The sequence below is a fragment of the Ursus arctos genome, unplaced genomic scaffold (assembly GCF_023065955.2).
Source record: "Ursus arctos isolate Adak ecotype North America unplaced genomic scaffold, UrsArc2.0 scaffold_11, whole genome shotgun sequence".
In the NCBI taxonomy this organism is placed as follows: Eukaryota; Metazoa; Chordata; class Mammalia; order Carnivora; family Ursidae; genus Ursus; species Ursus arctos.
In genome coordinates, this window is record NW_026622775.1 from 41,476,173 (window position 1) to 41,492,286 (window position 16,114).

Genomic DNA, 16,114 nt, shown 5'->3' on the forward strand with positions numbered 1-16,114 from the left:
TCAGGCTCCTTTGTGATGGACTGTCTTAGGAAGAGGGCATGGTAAAATGGAGTGGGGGTAGCCTGCTTGTAGTTTTAGGAGTTGGTGCTAATTAAATTGTAAACTTTTACAACAGAACACATGTCCACCCAACACCTGTATGGGAATGTTTATAGCAGGATTATTCATAATAGCCAAAAAGTAGAAACAACCCACATGACCATCAGCTGATAGATGGATAAACAAAATGCTATGTCCATTCAATGGAATATTTTTCAACCATAAAAAGGAACGAAATACAGATACATGCTACAATATGGATGAACATTGAAAACATTATGCTAAGTGAAAAAGGCCAGACACCTAAGACAACATATTATATGATTCCATTCATGTCCAGAATATATAGGGGGGAACTATAGAGACAGAGAGTAGATTAGTGGTTGTGTAACTGTGGGGGGTGGGAAGGTAGGGGTGATAGCTTGATGGCACAGAGTTCCTTTTTGAGATGATGAAAATGTTCTAACATTGGCTGTGGTGATGATTGCCTGCATCTGTGACTATACTAAAAGCCATTGACTTGTATAGTTTAAATGGGTGGATTGTATGGTATGTGAATCATATCTCGGTAAAGTTGTTTAAAAACAAAACAAAACTTCTTTTTTTAAGATTTATTTATTTTATATAGAGAGAGCACATAAGCAGGGGGAGGGGCAGAGGGAAAGAATCTCAAGCAGACTCCCGCAGAGCAGGGAGCCCTGATATGGGGCTCAAACCCACAACCCTGAGATCATGACCTGAGCCGAAATCAAGAGTCAGACTCTTAACTGACTGAGCCACCCAGGCGCCCCACAAAACAAAACTTCTAAAACAGGATGTTCACCTGGGCTCTTGAGAACTGGGTACCACTGAAATAGCATGGCAAAATTGGCATGTCCTGGGTCTGTCGATCTCACTGGATTCTCCATGACCCACTCCCCCAAAGGTAATCATAACTGCTCTGCAGAGCTCAGTGCCCCATCACAGGGCTCAATGCAATCAATGCCTGACTGCATGGAAAGAACGTGATGAATATTAATGTAATAAAAAATGAGAATTAACAATTTTATTTTTTTAAAGATTTTATTTATTTATTTGAGAGAGGGAGCACAAACGGGGAGGAGCAGAGAAAGAGGCAGAAGCAGACTCCCCGCTGAGCAGGGAGCCCTACATGGGGCTCTATCCAGGGTCGCTGGGATCATGACCTGAGCCCAACACAGACGCTTAATCGACTGAGTCACCCAGGCACCCCAACAATTTTATTATTAAATAAAATGTTTAGTGTCTACTTTTAAACTTGTAACTAACCAACGTATAGAATACAATATGGTTCCCTGACTCCATTGCTGTAGAAAAGGGAACAATTGTTAAGTTCCATTCCGATATGTAATCTTTTTAAATTCTAAAGTATTATTTGTAATATGAGGATCTAATTATTTTTATATGGCTATTTTATCATTTTTATTTTATTAAACCCTTTAAAAAATAAGTTTAGTCACCTGCTAGGAAATCAAGTTTTGTGTGTCTGTAAGGTTTGTCAAGTTTCTCAACCCTTAACTGAAAAACATTCCCATCATCAGAAAAACAAGGGGTTCTGTTCACCCCTGAAGCAAATGAATGTACTGCATGATTTTTGTCAAATGATTAGAACCACAAAAAGCAGAGGAATTTCATTTGCATTATTCGTCTTTAAAGAACTGTATTTTATGGACCCGGTTTCTGGGTACATACCAAGAGGGGAAAAAGATAGTAGATGCTTGTGGAACTGGGCTGTTTGACATTTCTATAAATTTACAGTTGTCTTTCAAGCTACTGAAAGCCCAAGGAAACAGATGCTATGTTTTTCCTAACGTGGAGAAGTGTGTGTTCGCACACTCACCCAAAACACACCTCTCAATTTGAACTCAGGCATCATACCCTTCGTTTTCCTTCTAGAATCTGTTCTCACTGCATCCCCCTTTTGCTGATCAGCACACCCTCTTTGATTTGTAACTCCGGGCCGGTCCTTGCTGCGTGGAGCCGGGAGACGTGCGCAGGTGCCTCTCCCGGGGTTAATCGTGCAGCCACATTCTGGGTGATGGACCTGGGCGGCCCAGCACGAGAGCGTGGAAACAGCTGACTGCTGACTCAGAGGGGAAAGCAAGCCACCCGCGAATCTCATTGCAGCTCGCTGCTGCATCCCTATCCCACAATCCCTTGCCTGGTTTGCTGCAGTCTTTTCAACAGACGCTGAGTGAGAAAAAGATGTCCTGTAAGATAAAGATTGATTGGTTTGAATACCGAAAGGGGTCTCCCACTTGTTAATGACCCAGAAACATTCCTGCCGACTTTCCTGAGCCTTCTCTCTTTTCCTCCATTTTTCTTCTCTGTTCTGTTCATGAACTGGCACATCACTACACAGAGCAGAAGATATGCTGGGCTTCTGATGATGGCTGCACTGCATGGTAGGGAATTTTAACCAGTCTCTTTGCATGGTGCTTCCCAACTTGGGAGGTTAGCAGAATGTGCATTGTTCTTTTGGATTGCCGCGGAGCTGCAGCCACAGGCTTGGGAGGATTTAATTCTTTGCCTCGTTGATTAGTCTGTCTGCAGAAATGGGTAGGTCCTAAATGTTCCGGTTGCTGAGTATTATGCCAGGTGGATAACTGATTTCTCCTGCTCTCTCTATTCTGGTTTTTTCTTCTTTTCTTTTTCTTTCTTTCTTTCTTCTTCTTTTCTTTTCTTTTTTTTTTCTCCGCCCTTCTCTCTCGGTGATGCTGCATGCTCTGTAACTATCAGATAGAGGGAGACCCACTCTTTGCTTAAACAAAGGCACCAAATTAAGCATAGGGAGAAAGTCGTGCAAGATTTTCTTCCCAAGTTCCTCATGTGATCTGACTAGATTTTTATTTTTACTTGTCTTCCATTTTAATGTGTATTCGGCTTATTTTAAATAGAATATCTCCCCTACCCCCACCCCCACCCCCTAGCATTTCTCCTTTGGGTGGGAAGATGGGGATGAAATATTTAAGTTGCAGGATTCCTTCCTCCATACCCCAGGGTGGAGGAGAATGTGCGGTTCGACCCTTCCCCCACCCGGTCCTCTTGTCGGAGAACCCTGGGGTTGAGTGCCACGGTTCCCAGTTACCATTGGAAACCCATTCATTCATAATGCATGACTCGACCCTCTGAATTCTGAATGCCATTGATGATCGGCAAATATGCAGAAGATGATTCGTTTTTGTTTTTGTTTTTTTGACATTTTCCCCTGCTTTTGAAGTAGACTCAAATCTGGGTGGAGTTCAATGGTAGTTTTATACAGGGAAAAAAAAATCCTTGGGTTGGACCCTAGGTTTGCTTCCTGAAACAGTGGATATGATTTTTCTGACAGCTTTCTCTACTAGTGTGCCCCACCCTGTCATTATTCCTTATTTTGGGAGGACAGGAAAGCAAGTAGAAAGGCTATTTATTTTAAGCTAAATACTGAATGTTAATAAGTGGATTTCTGAACCAAAAGGCAAAATGATATTTCTATCTTAAGATAGATTCAGTGTCATTGCTTTAAAGAGCAGACCTGGATTCAGAATGAAGCACTTTAAAAATTATTAGTTTGTAGCTTTGGCTGAGATGGAATTACTGCGGCTTTATTCCCCGTGAATAAATTGTTAGAGGTTTTTGTTAATTTTTTTAGATTAGAATATGTAAGGAGAGGCATTGTTTGTCCAGATTCTTAAAATGATTTCTTAAGTATTAGGATTCAGCTCTGCCAAGTGTGAACCTATTTTCTGGTGCTTTTCATTATTTTCGGGCAGATGCTTTAGCAGCACTGTTCCTAGGCTGTAATGTTAAATAATGCACGCCCCTCCCGAGCAAGCACACAATGAGAAGTTTCATGTGTGCTGTGGTATGAGAAAGCAGCTTTTTGTTACAGAGACGTGAGTAGTGGCCTTTCCTAAACCTCTAAGTATTTCTTCCCAGTTTTCCCCTAGAAAGACCCAAGTGATTTGCATTGGAAAGATTAAAACAGGACTGAATGTACAAATGTTCTCTGATAGAATGTGCCTGTTTCGAGAAGTACGAATGCATGGTATATATTCCATATATTTTTAAAATGGAGAATAAAATCTATACATATTTTTCACCATAGTTAATATTATAAGCCTGAGATGACTTTTTTTTTCTACTTATATGATAAAAGCTTGGTGGATTTTGTTGCTTGCAAAATAAGTAAAAATACTCATTCTTTGTCTTACTAAGAATTGAAAATGTCCTTCATTTGGATATTGGGAGACATTAATTTCTCCAAACGTACGATTTCTTTTATCTATCTTTAAGTAGAAGAAATTAGAAATGTGTGGCAATTTAAAAAAATTTAACCTAGGTTTAATTTTTAAGACTCCCTTGTGCTTCTTTTCATTATCTCTTGGTTAAAACTAAGACTTGAACGAAACATTTGCATGTATGATTGAAGAGAAATACTTCCAAACTTTAAAAAATTTGCTGCCAAATCATTTACTCTCATAGTTTTTTTCTTTAAAAGATGTGACTGAGTTACATCTAATTGTGGCATAATTTTAATTTGCACACACCTGTGATTGCTTTTTTTTAAATGTCTGATGCCATCTGTGCCCTTTATTACTTATGTAAGGGTTTTAGTGTCAGAATAGAATTTGTTCTATAATGGGGTTGGCTATTAGAGTTCTCTGAATATCATTCTTGCGCAGATTATCTGAAATTAACAGATCAGGTTTCCTCCTCAAATTTGAAGGTTTAGATTAAACCAGATACTGAGGGAAAAATGAGCCCAGTGTAATTATTCAAACTGCACCATGGAAGGAACCTTCACTACTGTTATCTGCATGCTAGTCTTTCTACCCTCCTTTACCCAAGTGGGCCCTCATGTTCACAATCGCCCGCATTCCTCCATTAAGTGTTTTTTATTCTTCTTCTTGAAAACGTATTAAGGCAAACATTTATTCTAATCAACAACAGAGTTAAATAATGCACTTCCTATCCACCAGGGCAAAAAGGGGTTTGGTGTTGTGTGGGCCTATGCCTTCTGAGGTTCTGATGTAGAGTCAATTTCCCTTCCCCCTTCTTGCTAACCTCACCCAACTTCCAGAGCTTAGGGCCTTGGCTGTCCTCTGCCTTTTTTGTGGTCCCAGAATATGCAGCCTCCTTGCAGTCCCAAAGGAGAGCAAGGGAGGAGACTTGGCAAGGTGATGGATGTGGGGAGAGGGGACCCCAGCATCCTGACTGTCCCAGGGCACTGTAAGATGAATGTCAATTTGCCTGACGACTTAACGCTCCATCACACAGACCCAGCCTTCCGCAACTTAGAAAACCCAAAGTAGATCCTAAGAACTGACTTAATTATGTTGTAAAAGGTGAGGACTTTTATGAAGAAGGCAATGGCAAACAGTTACCTATACTAAGAGGTAGAGGAAATAGCTATCCATCTCCTAAAGACAAGTCGGGGGCTTGGCATAAATCAGCTTCCATGTGGTAAAACCCAGCAACCTAGGGAAGCTGTCATACATCCGATCCTGGAAATAAGAGGAACCCTTGGAAAATTTGGGCACATCCTTGCCTGGAGACAGAAGTTAAAGTGGATGGCCTTCTGAATAGACACCCACTCACCCCCAAACACACACGTTCATGCACATACTGTCATGAAAGCTCTTGCATCTGGCCTTCTAATTTACAAAATGGCCCATTTGGGATACATGCTTGATTTAACTAGAAATAGGTCACCCTGTTTTAATTTCACTGAAGATTGTCCTCTTTTCTTTCTTCTAGTCAAGTCCTCTGTTACAATGCAAATTCAGTTGCAGGTGAATAATAATATGCTCATAAATTTTCAAAACTAAAAACACCTTGTTTCTTCAGTCATGTTTTCACCTGGGCCTTGTGCTCGAGGTACCACCTGTCCTGGCAGCACAAGAGAGAACATTGTGAGTTACAGATAATTCTAGTGGTTCGAGGTTTTCTTTCTATAAATCTACCAGAAGATTTTTAACTTCTTGGGAAGCTGATTTTAGCATGTCTGCACCATTGTCATTGGTCCAAGAACAGCAAAAATGTCACATTGCTAATAAATAAAGCCAGCCGAGTGGCAACAGAGAGAAGCAGTAACCCACAAATGCCGTAAAATTAAATAGAAGTGGAACCTAGTGCCTGTAGGAGGGCACATAATCAAATATGCTGCCTCCTATCCACAAATCACATGTTCAAATTTGATTTTCTAAAGGAATCTTGACCTGTTTCCCAACCGTGTTTCCTAGCCCAGCCAACAAGTTGTCACCACCTCTCTCCCCTTCTCGGGAAGAGGGCTTTCAGTCTGTCATTTGTCTTCCGCCCCCCCTTCCTGCTCTCCTGCACTCTGGTGTCGGCAATGAAACATCGGGATCATTTTCTGGTCCAAATGGTATAATCTGGGGTGGGAATTGCGGTCTCAACCTTAGAATTGTGGACACAGGCATTTTCCTTTTGGTTCCTCTCCTCCTCTCAAGTTCTGTTTTTCCACTTGGTTGTAGTTTCCACAAGTTCTAGGAGATTTGAGAACATGAGCCAGGAAAAATACCAGAGATGACGTGAGGCAAGAAAGGCTGGGATGGGGTTTTTCTATGCCCAAGGATTCTGTCCTGTGCTCATTGCATTGTTGTTACCCTCGAAAGCTGTGGAGTTGGCACACCCCAGTAGTGAGGAATTTATGTGTCAACCTTCTCAGACTTTGTATTTCCACGCAGATGTGTCCTCAGTGGTTCCCAGTTTCTTTTCTGCATCTGTGAGTGTGTTAACAGTATGTCCCTGAATATTTCTTTACCCTCTGGCGGATGGCTTATCTTGCTGGAGATTAGACGATCACACGGGAAGGTAGGTACCGTCTGGTGTCAAATGAAAACATTCGCATGACTGGTGACGACCACGCTCTTTATTATGTAAGTCAGCCCGCAGCACTCTTCTACTCCTGGCACTGAGTCCATTCCCATGCGATACTTGACTTGTTCAGTTCATTCAAAGAAAGAATGAGTGTCTTTCGTGTACCAGGCACAGTTCTAGGTGCTGGGACTTCTGCAGTGAGCAGTCAGACAAAAATCCCTGCCTTCGTGAATCTTACATCCTAGAGAGGTGGGGAGGAGCCATCGTGCAAGATAAACATATTACGATCTATATCGGAAAGTGACTGGTGCTATAGAGAGACATAGAGCAAGGACTGGAGATGGCAAGTGCTAGGAGATGGGGGGGCAAGTTTCAGTTTTAAACAGAATGGTCCGATTGAGAAGGTGCTATTGAGAGGAGGACTGAACCCCTCTGCAAGCAGTATTGCTGCTGGTTTTCCCCTGACAGGGAACCTCAGCCAGCCTCCCCGCGTAGCGAAAGCTCTCATAACTGGTTAATGTCCATGGCACACTAATGTGGGCTATTTCTGTAGTTTAAAAAGGGCTCTGCTTGCCTTCCCTTCTCTGTCATTTCCTGTCCATTGGCCTTTTGTCAATACGTGCAGTGCTAGTTCCTACATCCAAAAGGATTCAGGTTCCGTCAGAGACAAAGTCCACCCCTGGCATGTTTGGGGGTGCTCTCCTCCAGAAATTGATGTTGCGGACCTCCGGGAGAAGAGCAGTTCTGTATTCTGATCTCTCTTAGCACGTGCTTATTTCTGCTGGCCCTGTGAGTAAGAAGGATCTCTGACACTTCAGAAACCATGATGGGGAAAGGAGAACAGCTTAGAATCCAGCACAGTATTTATTGCTTTTCTAATCGAACGACCAGAAACTGTGGGAGTGGCCAAACACTTTGATTAAAGGCTGTCATACGTTTTATGTGTATTGCTTGCGGCATATTCAGACTGATGGAAAGCTTCCCACAGTGCTTAGTAGCACTTTCTGTGCCTTGGTTTTCCTCAGCACAGTAGCCCTTTAGGAGTAGCCAAATTGTCTTTCTATTGTGGGTATCCAGTTATATTCAGGAAATGATCATTACCCTGGCGAAGTCGCGCTTTGCGGACCTTCGGGGGTTGGAGAACTTTTGTGTTGATTCTGAGAGTCCTGCAAATCCAGATGTCTTCAACAAGTCACTTGTGACAGATCTGTAATATTGTCATGATTTTAAATCAGTGTTCATGAGTAAACTTAATTTACCATATAAATTAACAATACTGACTCTCACCTACTACGGTAATTATCATAAAATTAGGATGAAAATTAGAATGAAATGTTTTTAGTTCAGTGTTGGAGAATAAAATGTCACTTCAGGAAATTTCATTTAGCCAACGTATATCATTTGATTAAAACAAATGTTTTTTCGGGGCGCCTGGGTGGCACAGCGGTTGAGCGTCTGCCTTCGGCTCAGGGCGTGATTCTGGCGTTATGGGATCAAGCCCCACATCAGGCTCCTCCGCTATGAGCCTGCTTCTTCCTCTCCCGCTCCCCCTGCTTGTGTTCCCTCTCTCGCTGGCTGTCTCTATCTCTGTCAAATAAATAAATAAAATCTTAAAAAAAAAAAAAAAAACAAATGTTTTTTTCCTTACCCAAACCCTAAAATTCTAAGATTAAAAAAAAAACACTAAAATCAATACAATGTTTTCTCTCTGCTTTTTTCAATCCTCGGCATGACTGATTATTTCAAAGGGCGATATGAAATTTTTCAAAAGTTATTCAAATTAAAATTATTTTTAATTGATTTTAACTGAAAAGTTCAATATGATTTTTTTTTTTTAATATGAAACACCTCACGAATTTGTGTGTGATCCTTGCTCAGGGGCCAAGCAAATCTTCTGTATAGTTCCAATTTTAGTGCTACTGAAGTGAGCACCGCATAATATTTATCACACACACACACACACACACACACACACACACACACACACACCATACTGGAAAGGGTTGAACTTGTGTAAGATTAGGTATCAGATAAGGCAGAAGATTTGAAATCTGAGCTTTCTGATTCACTGATTCTCCTGGATGACCTTGGGCATGTCATTTAAACCCTCAGCTTCGGTTTCCTTATCTTAAAGACAGACAAATCCATTTCTTCCCTGTTCTGATGTCATAGGGATGTGGTTAAAGAAAAGCAGATGATGTGCCAACATTTTGAGCTCCTGAGAGATGAGCCACATTTAATTCAATCAATGAATATCATTCTCTATTCTAGTTCTTTAGGGAGACATCCTATGAAAGAGTTAGCAGATCATGCAGGCTAATTAGCCATGTCACACATACACTGCTTTAACTAATGCAGAGAGTTCTGTTGGAACGTGACCCTCTTGTATGGCGGCTGCTTTCACAAGGTTCTATCTGTTCATTAATCATGCTCTTTAATGAGCTTATCTGGAAACATAGAGTTCGAAAATGGCTGCGTCATGTATGTAACTACTCAAATACACATAAATAGTCGAATTTTCTTTTTTTTTTTAAGATTTTATTTATTTATTTGACAAAGATAGAGACAGCCAGCGAGAGAGGGAACACAAGCAGGGGGAGTGGGAGAGGAAGAAGCAGGCTCATAGTGGAGGAGCCTGATGTGGGGCTCGATCCCAGAACGCCGGGATCACGTCCTGAGCCGAAGGCAGACGCTTAACCGCTGTGCCACCCAGGCGCCCCAATAGTCGAATTTTCTTAATACAAGCTGACATACTTTTTTTTTTTTTAAGATTTTATTTATTTATTTGACAGAGAGAGAGACAGCCAGTGAGAGAGGGAACACAGCAGGGGGAGTGGGAGAGGAAGAAGCAGGCTCCTAGCAGAGGAGCCTGATGTGGGGCTCGATCCCAGAACGCTGGGATCACGCCCTGAGCTGAAGGCAGACGCTCAATGACTGAGCCACCCAGGCGTCGCACAAGCTGACATACTTTTAAAGAATTGGGTGATTTGGTGGGGAGAAAGAAGAACTATCATTCACGTCTGAAAAGAGTTTCCATTAAAAAGTGTAGAATTGTTGATTCTGTAAGTATGGTGTATTTCCCAGCTTTAAACACAGGTCCCAGACCAAGTTAAAAACTTGGTTTATATATAAACCAACCTTGCGTCGTACATGCAGCTTCTTCAAACACAAGGTCAGCGGAGGTGTGGTGGTTTAAGGAGTGAACAGGCTACGGGTTTTGCATTCTGGCAAACTTCTTAACTGAGCCTCGGTTTTCAAAAATCTGTGAAATGAGAATAATATTACTTCCTGCCTAGGGTCATATTGAAAATTAACTACTTTTTTTTTTTTTTTTTTTTTGTCAAAAAAGTGTTTCTGTTTGGAATTGGGGAGGCCATAGACACCTTATAAAGTATTTAGAAAATTAGGAAGTGCACTTTAGCTTAACCTTGGTTTACCCTTTGGGATAGAAGCCAGATGTTCTTCAAGGTAGATAATGAAGCTGTGTTTTATGTTGTAACTTTTCCCTCCCTTAGAGGTCCTCCACTTTTTTCTCTGTTGCCCTCTTCTAATTCTCTTTTTCTGGCATGATCCCTCACATTTTGAAAACTTCTCTGAATTAATTCACCTGGTCCGTCAGATGCCCACACATGAATACGAACAGACATTTCTTAAAATAATAGGAATCATCTGCCTGTTGTCCCTGCTGCATAGCAAATACATCTTAGCCTGGAATTTACACACCTTTAGTTCTGAAGAAAACACTGAATCACATGCAAAGATTTTAATAGAAAATTCTAATTATTCTATCCCTGCAGGTTAACAGTATGTAGGGGTGGGAAAACTTTTCCTCTACACATTTAAATTCTGTCACTGAAGCCTGTGAATTAAACTGACAAAGGACAGATTATCAGGAGAAAAGGGTGGGCACATTTTATTGGTAGTTTATTTTTCCAAAGGAGTATATATACTGTATTCTACTGATGTTTATTAATTTAATATTTTTAATTTTACATGCATGGAGGCTTCACAGAAAAGAACTGAAAACCCAAAGAGGCCGTTCGACCGGGGAGCTTATATACTATTTTAACAAAGGATGACAAATTGTGGGGAAGTGGCTAGACAAAGGAAATGGGGGCTTCAGGGCAGAGAATTGTGGGAAAGTGACCAGGAAATGTACGGTACATAAGGGTGGTTTAGTAAGGTTTGTTACACAGACTCTTCTCCATGCTCTCTCTGATGAGGATTAGAGTCTCCTTTTTTTGGTATGGAGAGTGGGGCACCTTCATAAATGAAAATTTCCTTTCCAAATGGGAAATCTATGCTCTGCTTTTAGGCAGATGGGAGAGGGCAGAGTGCCCACACCCTCTCCCCCGCCTGCCAGCCCCTCCTGCCACCCCACCATGTCCCTGTCGTGTCTGCTGGTTCTCAATTTGCCTTCAGCTCAAAATAATCCTTACATCAAGATGGCATATTTTGGGGTGACACTTTGATCTCCTTCAAGTACCATAGTTGGGAAAACATATTTTATTTTAATGAGACTATTCTGTATTATAGACTATATCTATTTTTTAAGATTTTATTTATTTATTTGACAGAGAGAGAGGGAGAGCACAAGCAGGGGAGTGGCAGGCAGGGGGAGAGGGAGAAGCAGACTCCCTGCTGAGCAGGGAGCCCAAGGTAGGGCTCCATCCCAGGACCCCAAGATCATGATCTGAGCCGAAGGCAGATGCTTAACCAACTAAGCCACCCAGGCACCCCTAATGTAGACTACATTTTATTAAGACTGTAGGCATATAGTCAAATATAGTCATGAATGAAGGCATGAACAGGCAGAGCTGTATAAGCATCGATCCCCTCAGCTGCCACTGCTTTGAAACCCAGCAACATGCCTCTTTAGACAACGCACTTCTTCCTAACTTATTTTGTTTGCATGGTGGACATGTGATCATTTTATTGATTTATAAAATAAAAAGGCATCTCACTGCGTTCCCTTGCCAGCGTTGAGGGTTGGTTATGGTCATTTTGAGGTCACTGGTGTGGATTTCTACTTGTATTCATAGCACAACGCCTATAGCGAATGAATCGACGATTGATTTGCACTTACAAGTTATTATGTATCTTTTCTGTCTGACAGCAGCAGCGCGCAGGGTCAAAGACAGCCGGCCTCCCATGTCAGTGGTCTAGGATGGCCAGTGAAGCCACCCACATCCCAAGTCCTGTGGTGCGCCAGATCGACAAGCAGTTTCTGATCTGTAGTATATGCCTGGAACGGTACAAGAATCCCAAGGTTCTCCCCTGTCTGCACACTTTTTGTGAGAGGTAAGCCTCCTTTGTGCTCGGAGAAGAGGTTCACAGACTGATCTCTTACAACCTACCAAAGAGTTCTTTCCAGGATTCTCCTGTGACCAATGGGAGACAATAGATCTTTTGGGCTTATGATAGATATCTAGAAATACAATCATGAGTTGCCAATAAGTTGCTCTATTTTAAATAATTATAAGTGAGAGAAAGCAATCCAGAAGCTACTGATTCATTTCCACAGAACATGGAGCATTAAATATTTTAAGATTTTAAAATTTAAAATTTTCCCTTTGTTCTTCGTCAAGCAATTTTTGCCAACCATGGTTCCCTCATAGAGGACCTCTGGTGAGGGCCAATTAAAAATCTGTCATTGCCTCCCATAGAACACATCAGTAAAATACCTGCGTATTGAGGAGTTGGTTAAAAGGGGGCGCTTCCTCTCAAAGACACTTCAGAAGACGCATACTAATGAACATAGGATGTTTCAGATGGAGAAAAAAAATGTGTAGGAAATAATTATAAATTACCTGAATATGCAATTCTCTGTGTGAAAACACATTTCTTTATACTTCTTGAATAGTTTTTTCCATTGAGTTAATCAGTTATCAAAATACATCTCTACCTTCTTATTTAACTTAGCACATAAGCAATTAAGCATATAAAATTTGTTAGTAATTTAATTTAAATAATTTAAATATTTCCCTGGTAAGGTCATATTTTTTCCTTAAAAATGACTATTTTTCTTAAAAATGAATAATTATGTTTTATAGCATCTTGTTATATACATTTTCTATTATTATTAAATAGACATAATTAAAATGCTTTAATTCTTGTTACAGAGTAGGAAATTGGCATTTCCAACGGCTTCAAATCAATGCTAATGACATTCGCCATCAATTTCATATACATTTGTTAAAGTTGATTTACTTTGGAAGATCTCAGTTGCCACAGAATAACCACATCTTGGTGGTGATGGATAGAGGGAGAAGGTGGATTGTTACTGGTCATTGTGGGTTTTTTGTTTGTTTGCTTTTTAGGGGGATTATTTTGGGGTGTGTGTGGGGGGGGTTGTTTGTTTTAGTTGTGGTATTTGGGCACTAGCACGTTTTACTTTATTCATTTTATACTTTGATGTAAGTATTTTGTAACTCATATTCCAAAATGACTAAATGGCGAGTGATGTCCCCTCCTCACTTAGTGGGTGTAGCTAAAACATGAACACCAGCTAAGTGTCCCTCTGTTCCTGGGCTCACATGGCAAGATCATTATCTGACGTCAAGCAGTCGGCCCCTTTATATACAGCACTGAGAGCTACTCAGTCTGAGCTTGGCAGACCTGCCTATCCCCCTCATGCTCAGTGCCCAGGCAGGCAGTTGATCCGCTCCCATTTACTTGCCCTAACAGGTAGGAAGCAACACTTCTGAGCTGTTCTGGGTCTGCCCCCAGCCTTCTTGGTTGGGTCTAGCCCCATCCACTTCTGTTTCTCCATCTAATGGCCAGTGGTGGAGATTTTCGAGATCCTATCACAACAAGTCCCTATGGAATGCATGGAAGGAGTTTTGAGGTCACTCTGGCTACAATATGGAGAAAGATTAAAGGATTTGAGGGTGGGTGACAGTGTATAGAGCTATGACAGAAACCCAAGAAAGGATGGTGTAAATCAGATGACAAGAACTGGAAACATTGGAAGGTATTTAGGAATTTTCAGCCTTCGGTTGTGGGCTGGGTATGGAAACTGAAGGACAGTGAGGAAATTACTGTTCTCAGCATGGCTCCCAGTACTGCTTTGCCTAGATGAATGGACGGAGGTGCTGTTTGTTGGGATGGGAGGAGGACCCAGTTTGGAGGAAGAACATGGCTTTGGGTTTGGACATGTTGAGTTTTAGGACCCGTGAGACTTCTAAGAGGAGATGCCAGGAAAGCTGTAGAGATCAGGGGCTCAGAGGAGACATCTGTGGAAGAAATAGAAATGTGGGGGTGTTGTGCTTATGGCCATGCACGTGGATATGATGTCCCCGGGAGAGAAGGGTGCTAACGACAGAGCCTGTCCTGGCTCCGTAGAAAAGATAGAGCAGACAGGAGAACCGAGTAAGTGTGCTGTCACAAACGAGGGAAGATGAAGTTTCAAAAGAGGACGGCTGGGAGGCAGTGGTCAAGTTTGGTGAGTGCTGCTGAGGAGGAGAGGAGTGACAAATGTCTATTGTCTGGATGTAGATGCCCTCCGTGAGCTTGGCAAAAGCTGTTTCGTTTCTGGTATTGACTCAGCCCTAGCTACTTCTGGGACTTAAGAAAATCAATTAATCTCCTTGAGGTCAGTTTCCTTATGTACAAAATAAGGGGAATGAGGCTGGATCAGAGGTTCGAATTCCGCTTGGTGGAGCAACAGGGAAACATTACGCAGAGCAGTTATGTAGACGGCAGGTGCCCGGTTGTCTGGGTTTGAACTCCTGCTCTGCCCTTGTCCACTCGAGTTCTGAAAACAAGCGACTTTGCTTCTTCCTGCCTGTGTTCTTTCATGTGTCTAAAGTACCTACTTCATAGGGTTATTGCAAGTCCTTTGAATCTGGTGAGCAGCATATATGTAAGTCATTAGCAGCAACGCATTTTGCTAATTAATTAATTTAATTAATTGCCTGTTGAGGAGAGGCGACGAGAGATCATGTTGATGTGACTCTGGGTGTTTAATCCCTGCTTCAAACACAACATTTTCACCAGGATGTCTTTTTAACATCTGAGATCTGCTTATGCTTTTGTATGTAAAAAGCATTTCAACGCTAACAGAAAACTGACCCGTTTCTCCCCGTTGTAAAAGTCCACAAATCTGTGAACATGACCCTGGACATTCTAGACCAATGCTTCACAACCTTTAATGCGCATATAACCCCCCCGCCCCGGGGACCTAATTCAAGCAGGCCCGGAGCAGGACGCAAGATTCTGCACTTCTTCCAAGCTCCCTGGAGAGGCCGATGCTGCTCGAGCATGGGAAAGGCTCCACGGAGATAGACGTCAATGACGTTATTCTTTTCCTTGAGCGTAACCATTGGCCTAATCAGTTGACAGCGCCCATGGGAGTACACCTTACCTCTTAGTTGCGGAAATCTAATTTTCCTAGAAAAGGAGACTCCAGAGGGAGTTTCTGCAAAGGAGTCCATACAAGTGCAGAGAACAGGTGTCCCACCTGCGAAAGGAGGTGGTCCTGCTCTAGCCGGTAAGCCCCCTCTGCTGACGGTCCCCCTGCTTCTGCCTCCGCAACAGGTGTCTGCAGAACTACATTCCCGCCCACAGTCTCACCCTCTCCTGCCCCGTGTGCCGCCAGACCTCCATCCTGCCCGAGAAGGGGGTGGCCGCGCTCCAGAACAACTTCTTCATCACGAACCTGATGGACGTGCTGCAGCGAACGCCGGGCAGCAACGTTGAGGAGTCCTCCATCCTGGAGACGGTCACCGCCGTGGCTGCGGGAAAGCCCCTCTCTTGCCCAAACCACGATGGGAATGTAAGTGCGTGCATCGCAGACACGGCCTGGCTGCGCAGCTGCTTGGATCCGGGTGGGCTTTGGGCAGTCAGACGTTATTATGCACTAACACAGATCTCCACCTGGCAAATGAGCAATTAACAGATACTTTTAGCAGCACTCAGACGATTTTCCCTGCTTACTTGCTCTGCTCAAATTCATGTAAATAATGAAACCAATCTTCATTGGGTCTAATAGCACCTATGATTAGTTTCCCCAGCAGAGCAAATCCACAATTATTGGCAAAGTGGGTATTCTTTGACCCACATAAACATCTGTAGAGTAAATTATGGATAAAAATTCAATAATAGAGAAATTCTGCAAATTGAGAGTGATGATGAAAATGTTAATTAATTAGAGTTCTTTATTTTTCTTACGAGGGAGATTTTTCTTATGCTCCATTAGGCCCTAATCCTTCATAATAAATAGAATTTAAAGATG

General features: G+C 42.1%; 1 protein-coding gene and 1 pseudogene across 4 annotated transcripts in view; one reads left to right on the forward strand and one right to left on the reverse strand.

Moving 5' to 3' along the window:
* Window positions 1-16,114, forward strand: part of TRIM2 (tripartite motif containing 2) — a 117,835-nt gene that overhangs the window by 49,931 nt on the left and 51,790 nt on the right. For 2 of the 4 annotated variants that reach the window (XM_044384378.3, XM_044384379.3), the window contains exons 2-3: window positions 11,999-12,180; window positions 15,418-15,655. In XM_044384378.3, the coding sequence (XP_044240313.1) occupies window positions 12,047-12,180; window positions 15,418-15,655 (372 nt within the window). In that variant the 5' untranslated portion in view covers window positions 11,999-12,046. Of the gene's footprint in view, window positions 1-11,995; window positions 12,181-15,417; window positions 15,656-16,114 lie in introns of all 4 variants that reach the window. The other 2 variants (XM_026499497.4, XM_026499498.4) reach the window with 1 other exon arrangement.
* On the reverse strand, window positions 8,713-8,811 carry LOC113255845 (U6 spliceosomal RNA; annotated as a pseudogene).